The sequence below is a fragment of the Lynx rufus genome, unplaced genomic scaffold (genome assembly GCF_022079265.1).
Source record: "Lynx rufus isolate CCGP_SWC_20201006 ecotype Redwood Valley unplaced genomic scaffold, mLynRuf1.p SCAF_4, whole genome shotgun sequence".
Classification (NCBI taxonomy): domain Eukaryota; kingdom Metazoa; phylum Chordata; class Mammalia; order Carnivora; family Felidae; genus Lynx; species Lynx rufus.
In genome coordinates this window covers 112,472,541-112,485,258 of record NW_025814856.1, presented here as the reverse complement: position 1 = coordinate 112,485,258, position 12,718 = coordinate 112,472,541, and the positions used below count along the sequence as shown (strand labels likewise).

Below are 12,718 nucleotides of genomic sequence, written 5' to 3'. Positions count from 1 at the left end.
TCAAGTATCTCAGTTGTTAGGCTGATTACAACAAAACAGACTTTGGAAGTCAGGGTTTGTAACGCGGCAGGAGAGCCGTTTAGATGCCCTGGAAGGAGAAAGCCGGTTCCAACAGCGACTCTGGGGAATGCGCTCTCGGCCCCCCCTACCGTGCTTACTTAAGCTAATGGAAGATCTTGCCTTTCAGTAGCCGCTGCACTGGGATACCAGACAAACAGCTCTCCTCGACCCCTGGCAGACAGGGCCCCTCTTCAGGACATCATTAAAAGCACATGCACTTGTTTCAGACCCAGTGGCAGCCTCGGGTGGCAAGATTCGGGACTTCTACTCTGAAGCCAAGGAGAAGCCAGAGCGGTGGAAAACATCCTCGCTTTGAAAATCCAAAGCTAAATTAAAGAGCTACATGAGATAAGGAGCCTGAAGAATATTAGTTGGCTGCGGGGGTGAAGAGAGACACAAAAAGCACAGCAGGTAAGAGCCGGGGGTTGTTGCCAAAAAGGAACTGTCCCAGGTGGCGAGCGAAAAGGATCTCAGCGTTGGAGGCCTATCCCTTTGAGATTCCCTAGCGCGCTCAAGCTTGCTTGTCTTTTTCCATCAGTTTCGAGAGGACGGACATTGTCAGAGCCTTCCCTATCGGTGCCACTAATCCTGTTATCAGCTTGGTTATAAATGTTAATTCCCCTGGCCCTTCGGTGATGGTGCCGCATCAGATTGGGAGCTGTTAGGAAGCCCCTCACCAGAATCTCGCCCCTCCCTGCGAGAAACCGATGAGAGGCAGGGCCAAGGCAACGCGATGGCGGCCTATCCAGAGAGGTGCGTGGACGCCACCGTGCTGGACTTCGTCGCAGACCTGTCCCTGGCCTCCCCGGGGCACCCACTCCTCTGCGACTTCGCACCTGGGGTTCCCTTTGGGGACCGAGACCTTGTGCTCCAAGAGGGAAGACGCAGGAGGCTGGCACGCTTTGAGGAGGAGGATCCCGAAGAGGAGGGCGAAGTAGACGAGGGGGAGGAGGAGGAGGAGGAAGAGGAACATGGGAGAGGCGCGTCCCCGCTGGGCCGTCCCAAGAGGAAAAGGGTGATCACCTATGCCCAGCGCCAGGCAGCCAACATCCGCGAGAGGAAGCGGATGTTCAACCTCAACGAGGCCTTCGACCAGCTGCGAAGGAAGGTGCCCACTTTTGCTTACGAGAAGAGGCTGTCCCGGATCGAGACCCTACGCCTGGCCATCGTCTACATTTCCTTCATGACCGAGCTCTTGGAGAGCTTCGAAAAGAAGGAAACCGGCTGAGTCCGGGTGGGATGGAGGTGTCTGTCCCCTCCTCTCGTGGGCGTGCGCGGGCTTGGGGGTGCATCAGGACCCAGGAGGGTGCGGCCGAGAGACCTGGAGGGACTCTTTAAGACAGAAAGTCTGGCCTTCTGGAGCTTGGTCCGGACTTGAGAAATCCCCACAGCTATCGAGAAGAGTGGCAGCCGGAGAGTTAACATACACGCGATTGCTTTCTAAGGAGCCTGGGGCGCCTTAGGAGGTAGAATTCGCTGGGCCTGTTGAGGCGACAGCCCAGAAGCGGTTTCTGCCGGCCTAGTGAGTGGGGAGCTAATCCTCTCCCCAAACTGTAAACTTCGGGGCCTTCTACGGAGTCCAAACTCTTCTCTTTACCTTAAAAAAAAAGAAGTAATAAAATAGACATTCCTACTTTTTTTTTTTTTTTTTTCCTCAACAGTCTGTGCTGCCCAATTCTGCGCAGGCGCTCCGCTCAGCTCCCCGTCGGAGCGCTTAGGTAGGTCCTGGAACAGACACAGGGGTGCAGGGTGGAGGGTCTCCTGGGAGGCCGAGGGACTCCGGACCTCTTGTTCAATCCTCTTAGGCTTGTCGAGAGACGGAAGGAAGGAAGGAAGTGAAGAAGGAACGGAAGTCCAGGGGACAAGCGACCTCTTACAAGGGACATCATTCTCCCCTCTTTGCCTTAAGGCGCAGAACCAGAAACCTTGTTGGTGTTCCTCCCGGAGACTGATGCTCGAACTCGGAGGAGGACGGAGAGAGCTCCAGTCCTACCGGCGGGGACGCTCCTGGGCTTGCCAGGATCTGGGGCTGCGAGCTTTGGCCGCGGAGCTGGACTTTCCCCTGCGCTTCCGGGAAAAGGACCTGGTCTTCCCAGGCTCGGCGCAGCTTCAGCGCGCACTTTTACATTTTTATCTGTAGGTAGAGAAGACAGCTTCCTTTCTAGTCACAACTAGGAACAAGAAAATCAAAACTCAGAGGAGGAGATGCATGCTTCCACTTTGCAAATATGTGTGTGATGGAGAGGAGGTTGAAGCAGGACCAAGGTGAGGACCCATCTTCAGTTTGGATCCTCTGCCGTTCCACGGTTCTTCCTTCTGGGCAACCTGCTAACACCTGAACTGGGGTTCTTCAGATAGGAGTAGGTAAGTGAGGAGAGGAATCCGAATGAACAAGGCCCACCCAACTGCAAATTCCGTATTTCTTTATTTTGCCACTTCACCTCACACACCTTTGTGCACCCAAACACACACACACACACACACACACACACACACACACACACACATTCTCCCTATCATACCTTTAGAAATATTTTTATTAATAACTAATATATACTTATCCTAGAAAGTTTGGAAAACAAAAGTTAAAAAAGTAAATAAAATTTAAATCACTCCATATCACCACATAGTTAGCATTTTTATTTCCTTCTAGTCTTTTTTTTCTGTATAGATATTAATTAAATATGCTTAACAAATTTGAGGTACTTTTGGATATTGATCTTTCCCCACACTCATCAGTATAGAAAGAGCCCTTTCCCCCTGACTTTAAATATTATTCAAACATAATTTGATTACTGTATTTTATTGTCATAACGATGTATCACAGCTTAATGCCAGTCCTTTACAGGTACATAGCTAAGATACTTCCTTTTTAAAAAATAAATGGCAATGCAAAGAGCATTCTTCTAGATGTCTTGTCTGCCTGTGATAACTTCCTGATATTAGAGAATAAGAAATAAAATTTCTTCATCAAATGAACATTTCAGTTTGTGGCTACAAATGGCCAGATTGCCTTCCAGGTAGGTTCTGCCAGTCCACACTCTTTCCCACCAGCACTGCCAGGATTTACTTGTCTCTCAAGTGTCTGCATTTAAAACTCTTCTAGTTCTCCTATCTATAGGAACTGAATTAGTTTCGAAATTTTGTCATTTCAGAACTAATTCTAATTGTCTTCCAGAGACAATTTCTTATTTTGACTGTGTCTTTTCACTAGGATTTTTTCCACCTCTACCATAGGAACGTCAGGATAAATAGGTAAAAGAAAAAATGTAACCAGGTAAGACCCCAAAAAAAAAAAAACAGCAAAATTAGGGAGTGTATTTTTATTCTCTTGTCATTTTACAAAATAAACTGAAACTTAGACAATGACCTCTGTATCCGTTTTATAAAATAAAATTACTCATTTCCACTTCTTTTTCTAGACAACTTTTTGGCTACTGAGGCCAGTATATCTGTATTTTTAAAGATAAATTTAAAGTTACTCATTTCAATATGTTGACAAAAATAATTATTTCTGAACTTTTCATTAAACAGAATTCTGTTCCCTATCTTCTTATGGAGTGCTAGTGTCTCCATCAATACCTCACGTTTATTCAGTTATTTTTTAATCACTTTTTTAAAAAATGTGTCAACATTTTACATATAGTGTGAATGAGTTCAAAACTAAAAGAACTTGCAGAAGCTTCCTTATTTCTCCCCCTTACAGTCCCCCTGAGAATTAAACATCATGTAAAAAAAATCTACAAGTGCTAAGTTTTTAAAAAATGGCTCAAATCCAGGAATCATCATTTTTTTAAAACCAGAAATTAAAGAAAGAAATGCGTGTAGACAAAGGACCTCTAAACCACTGGGTCCTAAAGAGTAAATACAAGCATCCATCATGCTTAATCCTCTCCCTCATGTTATAGACCATTTTGTTACGTTCTTAGTAAGCACATAATATCTTACAGTGAATAGTTCTTCAGCACATAAATAAAATCTAAAGAGCCTCCAAATAAAAAGCGATTTCCCCATTATTACCAGAAGAATTATGCCCACAATTCTTCAGTCTGTTAAATCGCATGAATGTTTTGTTCTCTGTAAATTTTTTGTATGTTTAGAAGCTGCTCTAAAATGCAAAGTCACTTAAGGCATTTTCTTAATCATTGTACTGATAGAATAATTTGAAGCCAAACAAGGATTGTAAACACAGAGAAATGGGTTGACTTATTTCTTACACCAAGTTATCCACAGAGATAAGTCATCTGCATTTTGAACATGAATCCACTACACCTCCAAATCTCAACACTCAACTTTTCTAAGCAATGCGACCGTTTTAGTTCTTTTCATGTTAGATCCATAAATTCAGCATACTTTTAATTTTTTTAATTCTTTTTTTTTTTTTACCTTAGTTGACACACATATTACATTAGTTTCAGGTGTACAACGGAATGCCTCAACAACTCTATACATTATGCTATGTTCACCACAGGTGCAGCTATCATCTGTCAGTGTACTTTGTATTTTTTTAAAAAAAATGTTGATTTATTTATTTTGAGAGAGAGAGAGTACAGGGAGGGGCAGAGAGAGGGAGAGAGAGAATCTCAAGCAGGCTCTGTGTCATCAGTGCAGGGCCTGACTCAGGGCTCCATCACAAGAACCATGAGATCATGACCTGAGCCAAAATCAAGAGCTGGATGCTTAACCAACTGAGCCACCCAGGTGCCCCTGTCAGTGTATGTTTTAACACAACTGTTGTTAGTATAACGTAACCTATGTTAACATTGTTTTATTCTTTATCTTTTAAACCAACACCAATAAAATATCAGTAGATACTGGTTTTTTAATACTTTCCACCAGTTTTAAAAAATCCTAATGTCAATTACTTCTGGAAATTCTTAATAATGTTTTTGAAACCTAAAAGTTATTTGGACATTTGGTATCTAAATACCATTTTAGACGTTGCATAGAGGTGATTTATTTATATACAATTTACTGACTGAAACCTGCCTTTTGGTCTCAAACTAAATTCCCCATAATTTTCAGGTTACTAGTAGTATTTAGACATTTATACCAAAGAAAAAAAGATCTAAATGAAATCATATTTGAAAGACATAATCAGACTTTCCAAGGAAAGTAAAAATCAGAAGCCTTTGCCATCAACAGGCAGCCATTCACGATGATCATCTTTTACAGCTGCCCAATGTGAAAGCCGATTTTGGCAAAAGTAGCAGTGAAAACTGAATCAAATATTATGTTAGTATTTATGCATAATTTCTGCATGAACATACAATTAAGATCCTAGGATTTGTATTGCTATTTATTATTGCATTTGTCAGCATTTCCATTATAAAAAACAATGTGGTGGAAGGTTTATAACAAAACTATAAAAATTCTGAGATGAAATTTGATAAGCACCGTTTAGCATAACTGTTATTCTTAACTACAAATCTTCAAAGAAAATTTCAAAGGTAATGAAAACACTTGAGTACATTTCACATGTAGGCTTTCAAAATGGACCTGCAATTTGAAAAACTAAGACTGTACTTAATACAAAATGCAAATTATTTTATTTTGATCAAAAATAACTGGCAGATTAATGTTGAATTTTTAAGTACTAAATCTCCTTTTTATAGGGTGACATTTCATTAAATTTTCTTTAATGTAAAATAGAAAAGTGTTAAAGGTTTGGTACATATCTATATCTTGGTGCAAGTTCACTCAAAGGTTTCTGAACTTTGCCAACATTTTGGGTGAAGTTAGTCCCAGTTTCTGGTCAGCGCCCTCTCTTCCTGTGAATGCTGAACTAAAAAAGGTTACAAAACAAAAGTCAGCAGTTCTGACCATTTTGTTTTGACTTTGGGGTTTCTTTGAATCCAAAGCTCAAAACCAAACCTGGCGGAGGAGGAGAAGGAAGGGAAAAAAATCCATGCAGGCTGAAATGAATAAAATACCAGAAAGATGGAAAAAGACTTCAAGTCTCTATAAACCAAAGCCTATAAAATTCCACAATCTTCCCTGTGACCCCAAATTTTTAGTTCTGTACCTGAAACATATTCCATAAAGAAATATAAATAATTGCAAAAAATAGTATGAACATATTTTAAAACACTCTTTATGGTTAATATTTGGCAGAATTCCACCTTCAATCTTGCAGAAAGCATAGAACTTTTAATATTCAGTGAAACCAAGAATTTAATAAATATGATGGAAATTATCAGAATAAAATGACTTATGGTTACTTAGCGCTTTATGGTTTTCAAAGCACCATTCACATACTTCCTCTCATTTGATCCTCCCAATTGGATTTTAACACGATCTAGAGTCCCTCTATTAAATTGAGTCATCAGTGTACCATCTTAAAAATTCATTCACTCATTAAAATCAGCATGATACCAAGATAACCTAAACAGGACCAATGGTCACATATAAGCAACACATTGTTTTCAAAGATATTGTTTCCAAAGATCAAAAGCACCTTAACACACTTTGTGGATGATAAATTATACAAAAAGCTAGTAGAGTCTGGCTCCCTCAAAGGCCAAATTTTACCACCTTCTATTTAGAGTTCTGTGAAAGAGATTTCCACCTGCAGTCAGCAAACATAGATGACCTCAAAGCAGCTGTTATAGACAGCTTTTTATAATTTCCAGTCTTCAAAAGGGAGGAAAATATCTATGAGAATTTGGAAATAGATCAAACAGTTGGTGAACAATAAAAGGCAACAACATCACATACATGTGTTTGAATGAACGAATGAATGGATATGATTACACAATTTGTTTTTACTGCAGATAATTTTTTGACTTCTCCAAAACTTAGTAAAATCACAAGCTGTCTTTGTTACTCATCATATCTTGAACTAATTGACTACATTTAGTCCTACAGTTTAGTGAAATGTTGGCTATATTTAATCCCATAGTTTAGTGAAATATTGGAGAAGCTAGAAACGGTTTCGAGGAGAAAAACCAAATAATTGAATTCTTAGGTCTGGACGAAGTAATAATATGTATAATAATAAGTAGTAATATATGTAACCATAAACTTATTGTATTGCTTACTTATATTGAGTTGAGTTCTTTACATAGTTCGAATAATAACTTTAGGATATAGACATTATGATCACCTAGTAATGATGAAGACACGATGGAATAGAGAAGTTAAATAACTTTCCCAGGTTCAATCAAGATTTACACCCCGTCAAGGATTTGAGACCAAATTCTTAGGGGCTGAGGTTATTTGTCAATGAATATATGATTATTATTCTTAAGTAGAAATGATATGGTAAAAATAAAAAACTATTTTTATCTTTACTGAGGATCAGAAACGTGGACATGGGTTTACCATGTACCAGAGGGATACAGTCTCCGCAATGAAACTGGAAAGGTGACCTACTGGTGTAAGTTTTTGAAGAGGCCTTGAAATAATCTTCCATGGATATTCTAAAGCCACAACTTTCCTCTAGTGGCTTCAGTGCATTCCTGCCAGAAAAGAAGAGACAAAACTCTTTTGATGAACATAATGATTATAAACACAAGCTTTGGAATTTGACAGAAGTAGGTTTGAATTTCAAGTACATCACATCATGTTCTAGAAGCTAGTACAACTTACTTAAATTTGTTGACCCTCAGTTTATTCATCTTTAAACTAGGAATAATAATATTCAGCAAACAGGGCCCTTATGAGGATTGACTGAATTATGTAGGCAGAGTAAATGCTTTACAAGCACTCACTAAATGGTAACTACTATTAAAATACTCATCATCATCATCATCACCATTATCATCGTAACCCTCCCAGTTCTATGGCAACAAAGAACTGTTCTATGAACAAAGCATCACCTTTACCACCAATGGTGGTAATACATGAGCGTATAATATAGAAAAAAGCAGAACTCATTATATAATACTTTTAAATGAATTGAAAAAAAATCAGATTTTTTTTTTTAATTCTCCAATATTTCCTTATTCCTGGAATACTTGAGTGCCAGCATTCAGTCTTGGTCCATGTATCTTTCTAAGTAAAACAATACACACCCAACAAATGAACAGAGAGTTCAAAACCCTCTCCTTTAATGTGCTACTGCAATAACATGTATATTAAAAAGAAAGCATAAGTAAGTCACTTTAAATCTGAGAAAAAGTGATCAGAATTCATTCAGAGAAGTTTTATTTTATCAGCAGCCTAGATATTACAGTTTAGTATATATTTTCCACAACAGTGTGCATTTATTCAAATCAGATAATTTCTGATCGAATAGTTCTATATCTTAATTGCAAGAGTGGTTGCACTAACTCACATTTGTGACAGAATGACATAAAACTGTATTTTTACACTAATGTTAATTTCCTGGCTTTGCTATTGTACTATAGTTATGTAAGATGTAATCTATGGAGAAAACGGAGTGAAAGGTACATGGAACCTCTCTGTACCACCTTTGTAAGATCCTATGAATCTATAATTATTTCAAAACAAAAAATGAAAAAATCAGATAATTACTATGGCATTTCTTTGAACCTATAGAGCACCTTAGAAATATAAATTATCATTAATTTTAGGGAGACATTCACATATACTTGACTCATGTCCTGTTCTATAATTTTTCTTCAAGGGTCTCATGAAAGTGAAAACAAGTTTTGTGCATGGTATTATGTGTATCCTGGAATGAAAATCAGGACTCTACCCGTAGAGGTCATAGCCAAGAATTGAGTATCTGATTCTGGATTCCTTGACCAAATACATTCCCAAGTATGGATTTGAGTGTTGGAGGAGCCACTTACAAAATTAGATAACTCACTTAAAATGTCTGGGCTTCAATACCTACCCTGGTCTGTAAAGTACAAGTAATAAATCCAGAACTATTTAAAGTATCAGAGGGGTTAAATCAAGTACTTAGTACAGTGCCTCATACAAAGTAAATATTTAGGGAATGCTGTTATTATTGTTGTTCATGCTATTTCAATGTTCAATGTGTATACAGAGAAAAATGACAATTCAGCCTTTTAGAAGGACTCAAGAGAACACACACAAGAACAATAATAAATTGTCTTGCTTCTCCTAAACAGAATCAGTCTTTTAAATAGCATGGCATTTGTGGCAAATTTAATCTGCCATCAGAATAGTGTGTTTTTGTTTAATTTTGTTTTTAAAGCATAGAAATTTAAAGGCAAAGTTTCTGGTTCATGACATGTAATCACAATCTTTGATCTGCCAGGAAAGCCACTGTAAACCCTACATTTCTAAATAACCTCTAAAATTTGCATATAAAGCTTTTTATATGAAAAGTTGATACTTCTATTGGTATATCCTCTGGGATTTATTTTTGAGCAAATTCAACTTGAAAGCTGTGGTGTTGTGTAGGACTGCTTCAATTACCAAGCATTTATACCTGATCGGATCTAGACAAACAGGAAGTATGAAAATCTGGAACTCAGCATAATCAGGAATGGAGTACATGGTAATGCCTTGTTTTAGGTTCCCTGAGGGACATAGGAGTCCCTGTGCACCTAAGAGGGTTAAATGACCACCACCTGCTTTCCACTGAGGACAGTCAGGGAGGAAAAGAGAAAAGGCCCCTCTTGGGAGCAGCAGCAGAGAGGGAAGCTGGATCTAGAAGTGCACTCTGGGACATCATCCTGTGCTATTTCTGCCATTTACACTTTTTGAAAATTTGGTGCCTGGCTTTATCCTCTTTACTCGCATAATTTGTTTCACTCTGATGCTAGTAGATTTATACAAAATCTTTGAAACACTTTTGAATATTCTGTCCTAAACTTACCGGCAATTTAAATAGGAGGCTTTTGAAAAGATAAAGTTGACCTGAACTTACACATAATTTCTCAACATTTAAAAATGGGTAACTCTAGGAGCAGCTGGGTGGCTCATTTGGCTGAGTGTCTGACTCTTGATTTTAGCTCAGGTCATGATCCCAGGGTCATGGGATCAAGGCCCACATTAGGCTCCACGCTGAGCGGGGAGCCTAGTTAAGAATGTCTGCCTCTCTCCCTCTGCCCCTCTCCCCTGATTGAGCTCTCTCTCTCTCTCTCTCAAATAAAATAATAAAAAATTTAAAACAAGATGGGTAACTCTAAAAAAAATAAAATAAAATAATAAAAATGGGTAACCTTTTTTATATCTATTTTAATAATTTTTCTTCCTTGCATAGAAAGACAAAAGGATAATTATATCTTGTTCCTTTCAAAAGCTTTGATTTAGCTTCAAATGGTTTATTTGAGGGTTGATGGTAAAGGGCCTCCTGAAACTTACTAAAATTCTTCTGACTTGGGAAACATACCCAGTTTCAAATATTCTCACCATGGGTTCATATTTTTTACTAAAAAATGTGGTAACTGTAGTTAACAAGCATTTGACAAGTAGTGGTTTTGTTAATTGTAGATCTTATTGAACATACCATACCATTTCTTTCATCACTATTCATTTGTTTAATCTCATCGAAGTTTATTAAAATTAGAGCAGATGAGCTCAGTTAAAATATACATATCCGACGCCGCTTTTTTTCAAGATGACACAACCACAAATTAAATTTCATACCCTTATTCGTATATTGTATTTCATCAAATTCAATCAACTGCTTCTAAAGTTAACATGAAAAAGGCTGAAAAATACCCAGAACTCAAAAGTATTACACAACAAAACACAACAAAAATTTTCCAAATTACATCCAAATATCTCAGTCCAAACCTCATGGTCTTTAACTACGACATCCTCAGAGCTTCTCTATGGTTATAACCCCTCTCCCGTTGTATGAGCCACATGCATGCAAACATGCACACATGTGAAAGTATTTTTATTAGAATGCCTTCACATGTATTTTAGAATGGATGGTACATACGTAAATTTTTTTCACTACTAGCTCAAATCTTAAAAATGGTTTCATTTGTCTTCCTTCTCCATACTTTGGTAGTTTTACTGTTTTTTACTAACAGCCATCTCTTTCCTTAATATTTCATATGGTCATAATATTAATGATTGTTGAACTTTTCTAACCTTTGTCAGCAGAATTCAAGTGGGCATCTTTGTCTTTACATATATTGAAAACAAGCCCCAAAATTACTCCAATTATCAACTGAACATTAGCTCCACATTAGTATATCAGACCTGCATATAATTACTAAGACCAGCAGCCAGTAAATTGTAGAAAAGAAAGTGTCTGGAATTGCCATTCAGGAAACCTACAGAACACTCACTGATTAGATGAGGGTCATTTACTCAATGAGAAAAACAGAATTTTCCCTGGGAGCAGAGCTACTTCCTCTTGGAGAGATTCAAGATTATCTGAAGTTCAGGTAATTTACCATATCAAGAAAGGCGTTATAAAGGATTCAAGAATGCTCTCTGAACTTTGGCTCTAGTTGGGAAGATCTAAGCCAGATTTTATAACATTAGGGACATTCTGTGGATTCTTACAGCTTGCTCATAGAAATTTCACTGGTGCCTAAGGAAATAATCAATACTATGTACAAAGAGTAGATTACAAAAGATGCATCTGGGTATTGTTTATAACATCAAAATTGAGAAAATAACCTAGATACCTTTAATATAAGTCCTTGTTTTAAACTGTTATGGGTGATGTACAAAAGAGACTGTGCTATGGGAAGATGAATCCAATAAATGATATGTGAAAAAGTATTCATATGGAAATATGTGTAAATATATGTGTGCATGCATGCATATCTTTATATATATAAATGTTCATTTTATATATGCTATAGGAAAACTGGTCATTTTTATAGTTGCTTGTAGTTTTTCCAGTTTTCTAGCAATCTTTTGTAATCTAACGTTATTTTAAAACAAGTGGGACTACATCAAACAAAAAAGCTTTGCACAGCAAAAGAAACCATCATAAAATTAAAAGACAACCTATGGAATAAGAGAAAATATTTGCAAACCATCTATCTGACAAGCCGTTAATATCCAAAATATACAAATACACAATATATACAACTCAACAGCAAAAACACAAATAATCCAATTAAAAATGGGCAAAGGACATGAATGCACGTTTTTCCAAAGAAAATCTGCAAATGACCAACAGGTACATAAAAAGGTGCTCAACATCATGAATCATCCATTAAATTGCAAACCAAAACCACAATGAGATAGCACCTCACACCCCATCAGAATGGCAATTATCAAAAAGATAAGAGATAATGATCATTGGTAAGGATGTGGAGAAAGGGAAACCCTTGTGCACTGTTGGTGAGAATCTAAATTAGTACAGCAACTGTGGATAACAGCTTGGAGGGCCCTCAAAAAATTAAAATAAAACTATGATATGACCCAGCAATCCCACTTCTGGGTATCTATCTGAAGGAAATGAAACCACTATCTGGAAGAGATATCTGCACCCTTTGTGTTCACTGCAGCGTTATTCACAATAACCAAGACATGGAAACAACCTAGTGTCCACTGACAAATGAATGGATAAAGAAACTGTGGGATATTCATACAATGAAATACTATTCAGTCACAAAAAAAGAAGGAAATTCTGTCTTGCAACAAAGTGATGGATTTTGAGGACATGATGCTAAGTGAAATAAGTCATAGAAAGACAAATACTGTATGTTCTTACTTATATGTGGAATCTAAAAATGCCAAAATCATAGAAATAGAGTAGAATGGTGGCTGCCAGGAGTTGCAGAGCAGAGGAAATGGGGAG

General features: G+C 37.7%; 1 protein-coding gene across 1 annotated transcript; it reads left to right on the top strand.

Annotated features, from left to right (window-relative positions):
* Positions 1–793: 793 nt before the first annotated feature.
* Positions 794–1,288, top strand: FERD3L (Fer3 like bHLH transcription factor). Its single transcript, XM_047095323.1, has one exon. The coding sequence runs from the start codon at positions 794–796 to the stop codon at positions 1,286–1,288; it is 495 nt and encodes a 164-aa protein (XP_046951279.1).
* Positions 1,289–12,718: the final 11,430 nt, after the last annotated feature.

Excerpts from the sequence above, each read along its gene's own strand:
- FERD3L (XM_047095323.1), top strand. The coding sequence starts at position 794 with ATGGCGGCCTATCCAGAGAGGTGCGTGGACGCCACCGTGCTGGACTTC.